The 16,563-nt window shown below is 37.7% G+C and overlaps 1 protein-coding gene across 1 annotated transcript in view; it reads left to right on the top strand.

Moving 5' to 3' along the window:
• Positions 1-16,563, top strand: part of CERS6 (ceramide synthase 6) — a 322,915-nt gene that overhangs the window by 82,943 nt on the left and 223,409 nt on the right. Inside the window, exon 2 of the mRNA XM_060302302.1 lies at positions 5,798-5,903. Coding sequence (XP_060158285.1) covers positions 5,798-5,903 — 106 coding nt within the window. The remainder of the gene's footprint in view (positions 1-5,797; positions 5,904-16,563) is intronic.

The raw sequence follows: 16,563 nt of genomic DNA, 5'->3' as shown, positions 1-16,563 counted from the left end.
TTTTAAGGATGAAAAATTGATTTATTGGGAGCTCATTTCTCCATGTCAAAAACAGAATGCTTCTTTTAAGTATTTTTTAATCAGTATCTTTCCTGAGATAGCAATAGATTCACATGCAGTTGTAAGAAAGAATACACTGAGAACTCATGGTCCCTTCCCTACTTTCCCCCAATGGTAACCTTTTGTAAAACTATAGTATGACATCACTAGCAGGATATTGACATTGATACAATCTGTTAAGCTTACACAGATTTCCCCAGTTGTACATTGTGTGCATGTGATTTAATTCTGTACAGTTTTTATCACATGTGTAGGTCTGTGTGTCCACCACCACAGCCATCCAGCTACTTTGAAAAGTGTAGGAAATGCTGGAGTCAGGAAGGACTAAGTCTCTGGCCATGCTCCCCCACTGAAGCTGATTACATAGTATTAAGTGATTAGAACTGACGTGTACCCTGTAAACAATTTTTTTTTTGATCACTCTCTTTTTCCATAGTGTAAAGGTGTTTGAGTGCAAGAATCACTTCATGTTTTGTGTATACCTTTAAGCACACCACAGCCTAGAGCTTACCTTGGTGCTCTGTGTAGAGACATTCAATTCATGTTTATAATACAAATACACGATGTTAAATAGAACTAAAAAGTAGGAATGTCTTAGGTGTTTTCTCTGCTTTTACATTGAGACTAGTATTTTTCAAAGCTTACATCCTTATTATATTTACTGTCAAATATGTTATACTATATGTAAGTACTTCATAGATGTTTGATCTTTCGAAGATGGTGTTGCTGCCTTTGATTAAAAAAGTAATGAGGTGAGCATTTCCTGGTAGAGGCAATCATCAAAGCTCAAAAGTACATATTCCCTTTCAACTATTATATTTGTAGGTACTCTACCCCACCCTCTGTCTATCTCATTCTGTTTCTCTCTCTCCTACGACAACCCTTGTGAAAGACAGTTTTTGTGACCTTACTTCTGTTAGAGCCAGCACTGGAGAAAAAAAAAAATCCAGCGTTTCTCTAATGGACCATGACAGTAGGTGTTAAAATTACAGTAGTTTTGTCATGAGTTTTATTTGGTGTCTAATATGCTCTCTTTAAAAAAAAAAAAATGCCAGCAGTGATACACAAATTCTTTGGAGAATAAACAAATAAAATTTTTATTTTCATATAATCTTACATAAGATATATATAATATATTATGTATATATATCATATAATACTTTTAGGAAGATAAAAATTATATCTTCTTTCTTCTCTCATTTGGGATTTGACATTAATGTTTTCTGCCTCTCTTGTGAAATATTTTTTTAATTAATTTTTATTGGAGTATGGTTGCTTTGCAACGTCGTGTTAGCCTCCACTGCACAACAGAACGAGTCAGCCATACGAATACAGATATCCCCTCCCTTTTGTACTTCCCTCCCATTTGGGTTACCACAGTGCATTAGGTAGAGTTCCCTGTGCTGTACAGTATGAAGTTTTTTAAATCTTGGAAATTAAGCGTTTGGCTGTCTGTGCTAGATAAGTTGAAAAGAGAATGCCTAGGGAGAGGTTGGTAGGGCTGCTGTGACGTTATAGGGACAATGGAAATGATAGAAACAGCTTCTCGAGTTTGAGTGGTCAGTCTCCTACCCTCTGAGTCCCAAATGAGGACCCTGAGTAGATGTGGGTATTTAAGGGTGTTAAAATGCACAACCCCTATGAAAAAAAGAGGACGGGTACCTGCCATTGTATTTTAGCTGATTTGTTCATTCATTCATTAGGTATTCACTGAGTGCCCACAGTATGCCAGGCATTTTATAAAAATATTCTATGGCATAGGAACTTCTTTCAAAGCGTTGAAGTGGTTTGATTTATTGTACATACCCATCATGGACCATTTAAACTGCAGACATCTTCAACCTTTACATTGAGATAAATTCTGGTAAATTTGTCTGTCACTCCTCACACCCCACCCCGCTCCACAAATCCTCAGAACTGGGGACTTAGCTTGGCCAGTAAATTAAGATGGGGAGCTGATGATAACATTGACCTTCCTGGGAAAGAAGTATCCTGTCCTCTGCTTCCCTTGCCCTGGAGGCAGAGGATACTTGCCTCTCTGATCCTCTCTGCAAAGTGCGGGTAGTGATAATCCTGCCTCATCTGGTTGAGGGAGAGTAAGTGGGTTGGTGTGTTAGGGTCCCCTGGAGATGGGAAGTGTCATTAAGGTCATTCCAGCCTCCACGAAAGAGACCACACACACAGGGAAGAGGGACACACATATACATAGCAACTCTTCCCGTGATAAGTGTGGGCACACCACCCTATAGGGCCGTGGAGATTGATGGGGGAGCTGGGGAGGTTTGGGTCCTGAGAGAAGGCCAGGTGTGGATGGGCTCAGAACCTGAAGGCATTGCTGGTGTGGACTCAGGTCTGAGGCTTGATGATGGGGCTTGCTAATTTATTGCCCAAATGGGGAACACTTAAATTATTGTGGCAGAATAGCAAGCAGGGATGCTTTTGTCAGTAAAGGTGGTACCATTAATAATGATGCTGGGACAACGAGACTGTGAGGGTAAACTGAGGTAAGTGGTTACTCTACCTGATGACCCTTGTGTTTTTCAGTTGCCTGTCTTGGTTTCTGGTCTCTTCTTTTTCGCTTGGTACTTTCAGAGCTTGTTGAAGGCACGTGGCTTGACACAACGTAGCTGAAGCTTAGTGTGTTGCTGGACCCAGAGAGTCACAGTGTGTAAATGCTGTGGTGGGAAACCATACACATGGCTCCCGTCAAAGATTTTAGACAAAGAGACCATGTAACATGGTGTTTTAACATATACGTGTGTTTGTATATACACACAACTTATGTACCTATGTAATTATAATTTTTTACATATGAGGACATCGGGCACAGAGAGATTAATTTCTGAAGCTAACTAAGGCTCTGTAGCCAGACAGTAGCAGAGATAATTCCCACCTATCCTTTAGACACTGCTTAAAAAATGTTTACAGAGCATCATATATATTTGTTAATTTTGATTATCAAAATTTCATAAGCTTGATGACCAAGGGATATGCCTTCTTCAAGATGCTGTTGTTATTAGTGCTGGAAATTTAGAGAAGAGTTTCAAAAAAGTGGTCTGAAGTTTAAAAGAGGAGGAGTGAGGTGTAAAACCTTATATTGTATAACATACTAAAAGAACCGCATAGCACAGGGACATCAGCTCAGTGCTTTGTGACTGCCTGGAGGGGTGGGATAGGGAGGGTGGGAGGGAGGGAGACGCAAGAGGGAAGAGATATGGGAACATATGTATATATATAACTGAGTCATTTTGTTGTAAAGCAGAAACTAACACACCATTGTAAAGCAATTATACTCCAATAAAGATGTTAAAAAAAAAAAGAACCTTTTTGAATGCTTTTGTATGTTACTGGGAGATGATAGCAAAGGTGAGGAAGTTGTTTTGAAGAGATTCTGTTGAGTGAATTTCTTGACTCTCCTAGCATCTGCCCGCGCATTGTTGTGGGACACAGAGCGATAGTCTGTTAACTTGTCCACAGTACTCACAACAATGATGGCAACAGTGAAAACACATTTACAGAAGATAGCCAGTTGATCAGATTTCTTGACCCTCTCCTGCGTATGCCTGGCACTGTCATGGCATATTCAGAGATGACGTGATCAGCCTTTGCATTTAGACTCTTCGCTCTTTAGAGGAAGAAAGCAGACCATGTACTAGAACAGGAGGTTGTTCCAAGGATGATGATGCCAAATTCCGAAAGGGAATTTGAATGCAGTGTTTCAGAAGTTGTGGGAATTGGGAAGACGAGGGAGGGCTGGGGAGAAATCCAACAGGGAAGAGTAGAAGGCAACCATTGGAAGTGTTGATTTTGGCTTTTATACCAAGCTAATTTTTACCTTTTTAAAAAAACTTTTGCTGATCTCATGTCTTTTCACACCCCGCATTATACCTTATGATGAAGAGGCAGATAACCATGAAGCAGGAAACTTTGTCAAGGGAACAAGTTCTGTACATTCTTCTGCTTATTGCCCATCAAACTTTATTTCTTTCCACTAGCTACATCCATAGCTCCACGATTACTGTTCACAGTGAAGACCCAAACTTATTTAAAAAAATACTGCACTTCTCTTTAAGAAGGTAGGGGCATAGGTAACATGTTTTAGAAAATTTTATGTTACGAAGAACTGAGAATGCAAAAGTTTAGGAAAATTCCAGTTTCTAGATATACATACTAGGAAAGGGTGTTTATTCTTCCTAACTTCGTGCCAGAGAGCCCAGTGAAACAGGATTTATATTGCATTTTCTGTGTGTATCTTTCCTGGTTTAGGCTTGCACGTATAGTTCTCCATTCTCCTGTTGGAATACATTTTTTTGTCTTTTACTTGAAATAGAACCCAGTGGGATATTATGTGTTACCATGTATGTAAACATCATTAGTCCCCCTTAAAAAAAATTCCTCCCTTGTCTACTGTTCTTTAACTCATTCATTATTATTAAAGAAGCCTCATCTAAGAATTACTCATGATCTGTTTTGTATATATGTATTTTTAATTTATTTGTTTTTATTTATTTATTTTTGGCTGCGTTGGGCCTTTGTTGTTACGCGTGGGCTTTCTCTAGTTGTGGCGAGCGGGGGCTACTCTTCATCGCGGTGTGCGGGCTTCTCATTGCGGTGGCTTCTTGTTGCGGAGCATGGGCTCTAGGTGCGCGGGCTTCAGTAGATGTGGCGCACGGGCTTAGTTGCTCCGCGGCATGTGGGATCTTCCCGGACCAGAGCTCGAACCCGTGTCCCCTGCATTGGCAGGCGGATTCTTAACCACTGCGCCACTGGGGAAGCCCCTGTTTTGTATATTTATCAGTTGCTTTTGGCCAACATTAAATTAATTTGGATCATACTTTCATATGTTATTATATTATTTGTATTTATAGAAAAAGTTAAATGTCACTACTAGAAAGGAACATGTATCGCACCTTATTTCTGGACCATTTAGTCTAAAACAACTGTAATGCTTTTCTTTTTAAAAAAGTTTTAGAGACATCATCATACTTTTGGGGCCCCATGCCCTCTACCTGCATCCCTCCCATGCCTCGTTCATACATCAAACACGGCCAGAAATGCAGCTAAGTCTTCCTGTTCTTCTTGACATAACCATTTGCTTACAATAAAAACGGTGTAGCTGATGCTTATAACCATTTCAGACTTTTCAGCTTGGCTGGGACATCGTGCTGTTTGACACCTTTCATGATTGTCTATGAGAAAGAAGCAAATAAGCATAGAGAATTTTAAGACGTCCTAAGGAATTGGGGCTGAACATAGCACACTTTGATCATAGAGACAAAAATGGCGAATTTTTGGACTAGGGTTGATCAAAAGCATACTTTCTGTATGTATAATCAGATGGTTAGTAAACACTTTCTTAGAGTAAAAATATAACATGACTTGTTAGTAAGAAGAATGTAAATTGTCATTTCAAAATCGTGGTTTTTTGGTTTATGTATCTCACGCAGATTTATATTTGTCATTTGATAGTCTTTCTATCTGTTCAGTCTCATTAGAACTTGAGTATCAGGAGGTTTCAATATTTTAAAAGGATTTTTTTTTTTACTGTTACTGCTGCGAGATTAAAGGAGGAAAAAAAAAGTTAAATCTGCTTTAAAGGTACTGACATATGAATGTTGACAATGTCTACCCATAAAATCCTATCGACACTTTATTGGGACAGTTGAGTAATGTTTAACTGATGACATTAAGAACATCTATAGAGAGAATAACTTGTGTCTTTTTTTTTTTTTTTTAGATTTGTAGCCAAACCATGTGCCATAGCCCTCAACATTCAGGCCAATGGACCACAAATAGCCCAGCCAAATGCCATTCTGGAAAAGGTTTTTACTGCAATTACAAAGGTATGATTGTCCTTTTCTGGGATATGAATTGTCATGACCACTGTTCTCAATCTGAAATCATTCAGTTCCTTCTCTCTTGGGTTTGAGAACTAACATTTGACTAGCCTCGTGTGTGAAAGTGTCCTCTTGGAAAGCACACAGGCATCGTGACTAGACCAAAAAGCGTAGAAGCCAAATACACGTGGGTGTGTTTGAGACCTGATTGTTTACTCCCAAGGTGATGTGAGGAGCTTGTCTGTGAGGCACAGTCTAGATTAGATGGTGGTTGGTCTAATTCTGTGCCTCTTAATCTCACGTGACATGAAGCAGTATGTATGTATAACAGTTGGATGGGACTTTGGGGAGAGCTGAGGAATATAATTAATGTATTGTGAGAAAAAGCGCCGGTTTGCTTATAACATTGTCCATATGTTCTAGCAGTTGTGATACACAGGCAGGTGAACAAAAGGGAATAATGGAAGGAGAGAAGAGCTGCAATATGAAGACATGAGGAGCGAGGGTCAGGAGAGTTATAAAGTATAGATTCATTGTAAAGAAAACGGGAGAGGAGATGATCGCTCTGGTGAGAGTTAAAGTCCAAAGCAGGAATAGGAAGAGGAGGCAGGGAGGAAGACAGAGGGAAAGATCGCCATCCACTGCCAGCTGGTATTTCCTTAAGAACAAAAAGGGGAGGAAGACATAAGTCAGAAACCCTCAAGCTAAGGCCATAAAAAATTAAGCAAATCACAGCATCCAAAAAGCTGATTCTTACTCATATTTCTCTCTTGTCTTACCCTTTCGTGGACAAGAAAGAAGAAAAGGAGCATAACAGTCTATGAGAAGTATCGTGTGTTCCTTTTCCCACTTTCATTTTTCTGGGAGAATTACTCAGACTTCTAAGATGTGATTTGGCCATGTTAAGCAAATTTTATTCCGTTTTTGGTATTTGTATTGCTAACATTTTGTATTGCTTCTCTCTTGTCTTAAGACTGTTAATTCAAATATTCAAACATGTTTGTGTATTTTATGTTCTTCGTTTCTGCCAGGATTCTCTAGGGTTTCCCCCTCTATTCTTTTAAAAATGGTATTTTTCCTGGAAAAGTGGAAGAAAGCACCTGGTGTTCTTAACATCTCTGCTAGGAAGAAGAGTAGAATAAATGGAATTTTAGGAAAAAGAGTAGAATAAATGGAATTTTAGTTTTGTGGGATGATTTTATTTATTTTTTATTTTTGGGGGGGTTTAACATCTTTTTTTTTAATATCTTTATTGGAGTATAATTGCTTTACAATGGTGTGTTAGTTTCTGCTTTATAACAAAGTGAATCAGTTATACATATACATATGTTCCCATATCTCTTCGCTCTTGTGTCTCCCTCCCTCCCGCCCTCCCTATCCCACCCATCTAGGTGGTCACAGAGCACCGAGCTGATCTCCCTGTGCTATGCGGCTGCTTCCCACTAGCTATCTATTTTACGTTTGGTAGTGTATATATGTCCATGCCACTGTCTCACTTTGTCTCAGCTTACCCTTCCCCCTCCCCATATCCTCAAGTCCATTCTTTAGTAGGTCTGTGTCTTTATTCCCATCTTGCTCCTAGGTTCTTCATGACCTTTTTTTTTTTTCTTAGATTCCATATATATGTGTTAGCATACGGTATTTGTTTTTCTCTTTCTGACTTACTTCACTCTGTATGACAGACTCTAGGTCCATCCACCTCACTACAAATACCTCAGTTTTGTTTCTTTTTATGGCTGAGTAATATTCCATTGTATATATGTGCCACATCTTGTTTATCCATTCATCTGTTGATGGACACTTAGGTTGCTTCCATGTCCTGGCTATTGTAAATAGAGCTGCAATGAACATTTTGGTATATGACTCTTCTTGAATTATGGTTTTCTCAGGGTATATGCCCAGCAGTGGGATTGCTGGGTCGTATGGTAGTTCTATTTTTAGTTTTTTAAGGAACCTCCGTACTGTTCTCCATAGTGGCTGTATCAATTTATGTCCCCACCAACAGTGCAAGAGGGTTCCGTTTTCTCCACACCCTCTACAGCATTTATTGTTTGTAGATTTTTTGACGATGGCCATTCTGACTGGTGTGAGATGATATCTCATTGTAGTTTTGATTTGCATTTCTCTAATGATTAGTGATGTTGAGCATCCTTTCATGTGTTTGTTGGCAGTCTGTATATCTTCTTTGGAGAAATGTCTATTTAGGTCTTTTGCCCATTTTTGGATTGGGTTGTTTTGTTTTTTTGATAGTGAGCTGCATGAGCTGCTTGTAAATTTTGGAGATGAATCCTTTGTCAGTTGCTTCATTTGCAAATATTTTCTCCCATTCTGAGGGTTGTCTTTTGGTCATGTTTATGGTTTCCTTTGCTGTGCAAAAGCTTTGAAGTTTCATTAGGTCCCATTAGTTTATTTTTGTTTTTATTTCCATTTCTCTAGGAGGTGGGTCAAAAAGGATCTTGCTGTGATTTATGTCATAGAGTGTTCTGCCTGTGTTTTCCTCTAAGAATTTGATAGTGTCTGGCCTTACACTTAGGTCTTTAATCCATTTTGAGTTTATTTTTGTGTATGGTGTTAGGGAGTGTTCTAATTTCATACTTTTACATGAAGCTGTCCAGTTTTCCCAGCACCACTTATTGAAGAGGCTGTCTTTTCTCCACTGTGTATTCTTGCCTCCTTTATCAAAGATAAGGTGACCATATGTGCGTGGGTTTATCTCTGGGCTTTCTATCCTGTTCCATTGATCTATATTTCTGTTTTTGTGCCAGTACCATACTGTCTTGATTACTGTAGCTTTGTAGTTTAGTCTGAAGTCAGGGAGCCTGATTCCTCCAGCTCCATTTTTCGTTCTCAAGATTGCTTTGGCTATTCGGGGTCTTTTGTGTTTCCATACAAATTGTGAAATTTTTTGTTCTAGTTCTGTGAAAAGTGCCAGTGGTAGTTTGATAGGGATTGCATTGAATCTGTAGATTGCTTTGGGTAGTAGAGTCATTCTCACAATGTTGATTCTTCCAATCCAAGAACATGGTATATCTCTCCATCTATTTGTATCATCTTTAATTTCTTTCATCAGTGTCTTATAATTTTCTGCATACGTGTCTTTTTTCTCCTTAGGTAGGTTTATTCCTAGACGTGAGATGATTTTAGATTGCCAGTTTCTAACCTGAAGGGGCTCATATCCTATAGTGTTTAAAGGAAGAAAATGTTAAGAAGAAACTTGCATTTTTATTTCATATATCAGTTTACTGCAGCAAACACCTTTTACCCCTCTAGAAAAGCTGATGTGTAGGGAGTTACAAGGTTCATTTTTTTTAACGTGATGACAACATATTTGTATTTACCTTGTGAACTACTCTAAATGCATGAAAAATGAATTTTCTACCCAAATGTATACCTCCCTTTAGAAATCCTGCAGTGGACATTTTATTTCCCTTGCTTTGTGTTTATTATGGTTACTGGGGAAATTTTCTCTATAAAGGTAATGAAAGGATTTTGCAGGCAGGTTGACTGCTCTGGAGGATATTTGCTTCTAGCTAATTTTAATGATCATATTCTCTTGGTTTCCAAGGTGATTCTTTTGGAAGTTTCTACACGATTAAAGCAGAAGCCTCAGGTTTTGGACATAAATGCAGCCAAAGCTGGAACTATTTTTCCTTGAATTCTTTGTAGTTCTCCAGTGTTAGTTGTGAGATGAAAAAGTAACAGATCAGTTGACCAGAATACAAGTAGCAGGATTTGGAGACTTTGAACAGTGCTCGTCCAGCATTCTGGCCTTGGCCGTGGTTCCAGGTCACCTTGGAGAAGGGCATGGTTATCATCTTTCAAGTGTGAAAACCCTTAAAATCTACTCCTTACAGGACTGGCTATGTAAGTTTTGGAGGCCAGTGCAGAACTAAAATGCAGGGTCCCTTGTTCAGAAAGCACAAAAAAGTGCCATTAAAGGCATAAAAATAGAAAGCTTTTTCCTTTCTTGCACAGTCTCTTTCTCTCTTGACCTGTCCAGATTTTTTTTTAATTTGGTATTTAATGCCATGCCCCCTTAGGCATACACAAGAGGCAAGGGCAGATCCTGACAGGTACCCAGGAACGCCACCCTGTGATTTAATGCACACACAGCTGACTAGCTGCTGCTAGTCGCCAGCGGCTAGTTGCTAGCTCCTGGGCTAACATGTCTGCCCTTCTTTGGCCGGGGTAGAAGTTGAGACAGGCCTCTCCCCTTTCCATGGGCCCACTGTCCCAACCCACGGTGGACAGGGGACCTCCCAGTGTATTGCAGTCTCTGCTCCAAGACACACTAGGTACCTGGATTGGGGTAAGCAAGAGGCTAGTCCCCACTGAGCCATCCACCAAACGCACTGGGACACTGCCAGCCCAGGGTGCAGGTGGCATCCCTATACCCCACACTGAGACACCGTGGGGTGTGCATATCTAATCCCATCTCTTTCCGTGTTTGCACCCAGGGCAGCAGTAGTCACTAGGCAGGAGTGGGAAGGGGAAAGCTGGGGTCCCTGGGTAGCGGGGGACAGGGAAGTAAGTTACCTAGACTCATATGGGGGCAATGCCGGGACTGTGTGTGAGCCAAGACTCCGAACCCCTGACACATGCTCCCCTATCCCAATGGACTTCATAAGCAAAACACCATTCCCATAACAAAATTATCAAGAATTTCAAGATGGCAACCAGAGAACTTTAAACCCCACATGCGAGCCCTTCTGAATCCAGATCCCTTTGTGAGTTCACTGGTCATGCGCCCTGACTGAGCAGTTCTCATCTATGAAATTAGCTGATAAATTTGAACTCCTTCATATTCTCCAGCAGTCTTTTCTTTTGAGGTAACATCTGCTTGTCTTTCTCACTCTTTTTTTTCCCTCTGTAAACCTAAAATTTTATAAATATTTCAGAGAACTTACCTCTATTGCAAAATAGTTGAAAGCATTGGTTTTTGACTCAGACCTGAGCAGTATATTGCAGTGATCCCCAACTTTTTTGGCACCAGGGACCGGTTTCATGGAAGACTGGGAGTGGGGGGAATGGTTTTGGGATGATTCAAGCACATTACATTTATTGTGAACTTTATTTCTATTATTCTTACATTGTAATATATAATGAAATAATTATACGACTCACCATAATGCAGAATCAGTGGGAGCCCTGAGCTTATTTTCACTTGCCACTCACTGATAGGGTTTTGATATGAGTCTGCAAGCAATTGATTTATTATGGTCTCTGTGCAGTCAAACCTCTCTGCTAATGATAATCTGTATTTGCAGCCACTCCCCAGCACTCACATCACTGCCTCAGCTCCACCTCAGATCATCAGGCATTAGATTCTCATAAGGAACACGCAACCTAGATCCCTCACACGCTCAGTTCACAGTAGGATTCACGCTACTATGAGAATCTAATGCTGCCACTGATCTGACAGGAGGAGGAACTCAGGCGGAAATGCGAGTGACGGGGAGCGGCTGTAAATACAGATGAAGCTTCACTCGTGCCTGCTGCTCACCTCCTGCTGTGCGGCCCAGTTCCTAACAGGCCGTGGACTGGTACTGGTCCATGGCCCAGGGGTTGCAGACCCCTGGTATGTTGGAACATTGTCTCTGCTGCTTCCTAGTGTTGTGGCCGTGGGCTGTAAGTCGGTTAGTTAATGAGGGAGCATTTATTTGGGCCAGGCGCTCCCATTCTTTCATTTACATTAGGAGTGCCTGAGAGGTAAATGTAGATTGCCGCATCCTATTTCTAGAGATCCTGATTCAGTAGCCTTGTGATGGCCCCAAGAACCAGCGATTATGAGTTGTCAGACTTACTTAAATGAATGGAATGACTGTTTCTCTTTAGAGTGAATGTTTTTGAGTTCACGTTTCGTAACTGGCTATATCCAGAGTTATCGGAATGAGATAGATATAAATCAATGAATCAATCAGTTTATCTGTTGATTTATATATCTATCTTTTGGCACATATTATATCTATAATCCCAACAGCCTCATTTTCTAATCAATCAAATCAGTTCTTGAGCCATTAAGGGAAAAACAGATATGTCAGCTGTGAAACTAGGTTTCATGATCTAGAGAATTACGAGATTATCACATCATAATCTGCATTTGGTATATTATACTGTATTTTAAAAATTATATGCAGATTTCCTATAATTTGTTTTTCCTCATTCTCCTCTTATGCCTAGTGCTTTTTATTTTTCTTTTCCATCCTTGTATGGGTTATGTTTATTAAAATTAACCTAGGTTTTTCTGGTATAAAAATGTCTATATAAGTCAGAATTATTCACTTTTTCCCTTGGAAATCTTAAGAAATGAAAAAAACTATGGAGAAAAATTATAAAACACAACAGTAAAAATATACACACACAAAAAAAGAAGGAAAATCTCACAAACTTTAATTTTGGCAAACTAAGAGATATATATCTCTAGATTTCAATATATATATAAAAGCTAAACAAAAACAGTTGAGGTTGGACAGAAGCCAAGTAGGAGGAAGGGATGAGCATGAAGTGTGGATGGAGGGCCCTGTGGGGGTAGATTTCAGGAAAGCCAGCAAAAATGACACCTCCTAATTGTGAGACCAAAGCTGTATCACTGTTTGCAACACTAGGTGCAGGAACTGGTGAGCAAGGCTGGCAGATGCTCTCCCAGACTCAGTTTAATTCAGGGAAGGGGAAGAAGTACACAGAAAACCTTGTGGATGGCACATTTTCCAGAGGCGGTGTACCTTGGAGGCAGCTAAACTACAAAAGCACCCTCCTTGGAGCTGATCGAGACAATCCAACTCACTCAATGTTGGGTAATAAAGAAGAAACACACAGCATCAAAGACAAGAAAAAGAATTCGTAGCATCGCTTACTAACAAAAATTATCACTGGAAAAATGAGGCCACAGGGCAACTGAAAGTTGAGATCAAATATTTTACTATAAATTTTAAAAAAAGCAATAACTCTGTAAGGAGGATCACAAAAAAAGAAATACAAGACCTAAAGAAAAAAGCAGTTGGTCAACAGGAAGAGATGCAATGTTAGCCAGTTGGTTCAGGAAAAAAGTACTGAAGCTATCACAGAAATGACGAAAAATTGGAAAGAACACAGGAAACACTAGACACTGCAGAAATCTCAGTGGGGAACATGGGAGATAGAAATAATAAAGCTGAAATAAATGAAATGAAAAAAAGCTAAAAATAATTAGATATATAGACCAAGCAGAGCTAGCATATGTATAATTGGAATCTCTTAAGGAAAAGCAAAGTAGAGTAAGTATTGAGAGAGATATCAAGAAAAATTTCCTAAAATAAATGGAGATTTATATTAATATGTTAATAAAAATGTAGTAAAAGTTGACCCAGGAAGGTTTATGCCAAGACTTACATTATTAAAAATAGACTTGAAATATAAAGGAAATAATTCCTTGAGCAGCCAAGCAAAAAATTAAATCATTTATCTAGGAAAATATCAGCATGGCTTTAGTCTTCTCTGTAGCAATATTCTATAGGACAACATTTCCAATATTTTCAAGGAAAATGGGAACTAAGAATTTTATATTTAGGTAAATTGTTTTTATAGTGTAAAGGCTAAAGACAAAAAGATTAGAACTTGCAAAAATTTGGAGGAGTTGTTCCCGTGAGTCCTTTTTTGAAGAAACTATTATAATCATTCATTTTAGCTGACCAAGAGATTACTGGGAATGTTGGCAAGTTTTGAATACATTTAAACTGTAGAACTAAGATAGAAAGAAATGTGATGATTAGGATGACAGAACAGAATGTAAGCATTATATGCTCTCACAATGTAGAAATGATACAGGTAACAATAACTGAGCAGGACAAGGGAAGGAAGGTTGGAGGTAGAATAAATTCACTAATTGCATAAGCTCTAGTAGCTGGGAGTCAAAGCTTAACTGTTTAAGCAGCCAAACTGAGTAATAGAGGTAGAAGCATATTTAATAGTACAAGAGTAAACTCTAAGAGAGATAAAATTATTGACTAATAGTAGGTGGGGAAGGAAGAGGAAATATGCTAGTTTTAAATATTGCTCATTTGGAATTTTTATTGACTGAAAATGAATAGAAGAGTATTATGATTGTATGGATAACCACTAGAATAAAAATTACCCACAAAAAACAAAGGAAAATCAGCCATATTTGGTTTGTTAAAATTTAAAAAAATTAAATTATGAAAACAGAAAACATAATTAATGTGAGGTAAGTATAAACAAATTTATAAATTATATCAATGCATGTAAATGTGTTTAACATCTAATAAAAAAATAATTCAGATTTGGGTCACATAGTTTATAAGAGACCGCTTCAGATAAAGTAATTACAGATATTAGAAATAAGAGTATGAGTAAAGGTATACAGGCAAATATAAATAATAAAGAAAGTAGACCAAAAGGATGAAGTGAAATGAAGAATTGGCTTTTTATTGCCAAAGGATACAATTCATAATGAAGATAAAATGGTTGTGAATATATATGCATTGAATACCAGCATATCCATATACTTATAAAAAAAGAAGAAATTATTTAATAGTAAGAAATTTTAATTTACCTCTCAGTCATGACAGATCAAAATATAAAACAGAATATATAAAATATAAAACAATATAGCAATTAATTCTAAGAAGCATAATTAATGAGGAAGATCTGACAGGTACATTTATTTTTTTTAATTTAAAAATTAAAAAAAAATTAATTTATTTTTATTTATTTATTTTTGGCTGTGTTACTGCGCGTGGGCTTTATCTAGTTGTGGTGAGCGGGGGCTTCTCTTCATTGTGGTGTGCAGGCTTCTTATTGCGGTGGCTTCTCTTGTTGTGGAGCACAGCCTCTAGGTGCACGGGCTTCAGTAGTTGAGGCACGCAGGCTCAGTAGTTGTGGCTTGTGGGCTCTAGAGCACAGGCTCAGTGTGGTGCACAGGCTTAGTTGCTCCGTGGCATGTGAGATCTTCCCGGACCGGGGCTTCAACCTGTGTCCCCTGTATAGACAGGCAGATTCTTAACCACTGCACCACCAGGGAAGCTCCTGACAGGTACATTTAGAACCCTGTATTCTGAATATAGAGACTATACTTTCTTTTCAAGTGCCTGTTAAATATTTTAAAAATTGAGCTTTTATTATATAAAAAATGGTAATACATTTTAAGAATAGGCACAGTGTACTAATATGAGAAATCAGAAAACAGAAAGACTCTTGCTTTCTTAATCAACTTTTGTGTAAAAATAAAATTTCAGAATATTTAGAGAACAGTGATGAAAGCACTACTATGCTATGGTACTATGCCAAGGTAGTGCTCAGATGAAAACTTATATATATAAGTTTAACCACTTATATAAATATATATATATTTAACCACTTACTTAAACATTGGAAAAACAACAACAAAATAAATGAAGGCAAACAGAAGGAAGAAATTAATAAAGATAAACATAGAAATTGAGTTAGTAAAACTGTAGTATTGAAAATTAATCCAGAGGTAACTGTTTACTTTTTTTTTTAACAGAAAGTCAGCTAACCCAATCAAGAAAAAACAAAGCACAAGTTAACAACATAGCAATTAACAACATAATCAACAATCACATAAATTGAAAATAAAAAGGATATATTACTATTAACATGGCAAATAAAATATAAACACTTGGATAAAATGAAAATTATTCTAGGAAAATATAATTTACCAACTACATATGTGTGTTATCACAAGAAAATTCTAACACTCTTAAAGAACAGATAATAAAATGCTATTTTAAACTATACCGAAGTATAGAAAATTAAGAAAATCATCGATTCTATTTTTATGTAATCTCAAAGTCTGATAAGTATCTCACTAAAAAATAAGACTAGAGACCAATTGTGATTATTATTATTATTGATGAAAAGTCCCAAATAAAAAAATCACAAACTGAACTTTGCAGCATATTAAAAGAATTAATTCATCATCACCAAGTACGACTTACTCTAGGAATGCAAGGCCTTCCCTGTATTCAATATTAAAAACATCTGTTTTTGTAATTCATCATGTTAATTGACATAAAGAAAAAAAGTAGATGATCACTTCCATGGATTCTGAAATCTAACATCATTTTGATTAAAATAAAACAATCTAACTAGGGATAGGTGGTTTCATTTACATGAAAAATACACTTGTATATCAGCTCCAAATCTGGCCTCTTAATGAGAAAAACGTTGTGATATTCCTGCTAAAGTCTGGAACAGATAGGGATGCTTATAAACACTGTTATACATTGTGCTTAGTTTTACATTTCATTAGCAAATAGATAAAAGAAGGAAAATAAAGGCATAAAAATTAGAAAGGAGGAGGTAAAGCTATGCTATGTGACAATTTATTCATGCATTCGAGAGGTATTTATTAAGTCCCGACTATATTCTAGGTACTGGTGAAAAAAGACACAAAAAATTTCCTTTGTTTACAGAGCTTACATTCTAGTAATATCCTATTACATGACTGTATACCTGGAAAATTAAGGGAATCAAGTGAAAAACTACCATAAACATTACAAAATGTTAGTACAAAATTAGTTACCATACACACACACATGCACACACACAAAAAGCAGTTAGAAGATATAAGAAAATTTCTTAATTATAATAGAAACCAAAAAAGATGATATTCCTAGGAATCAATGTAACAAGGATGTGCAAGGTATGT

Source organism: Globicephala melas, chromosome 7, assembly GCF_963455315.2.
Source record: "Globicephala melas chromosome 7, mGloMel1.2, whole genome shotgun sequence".
NCBI lineage: Eukaryota > Metazoa > Chordata > Mammalia > Artiodactyla > Delphinidae > Globicephala > Globicephala melas.
Note: the sequence above shows the minus strand (reverse complement) of the source record. Positions and strands in the feature narration are given on the sequence as shown.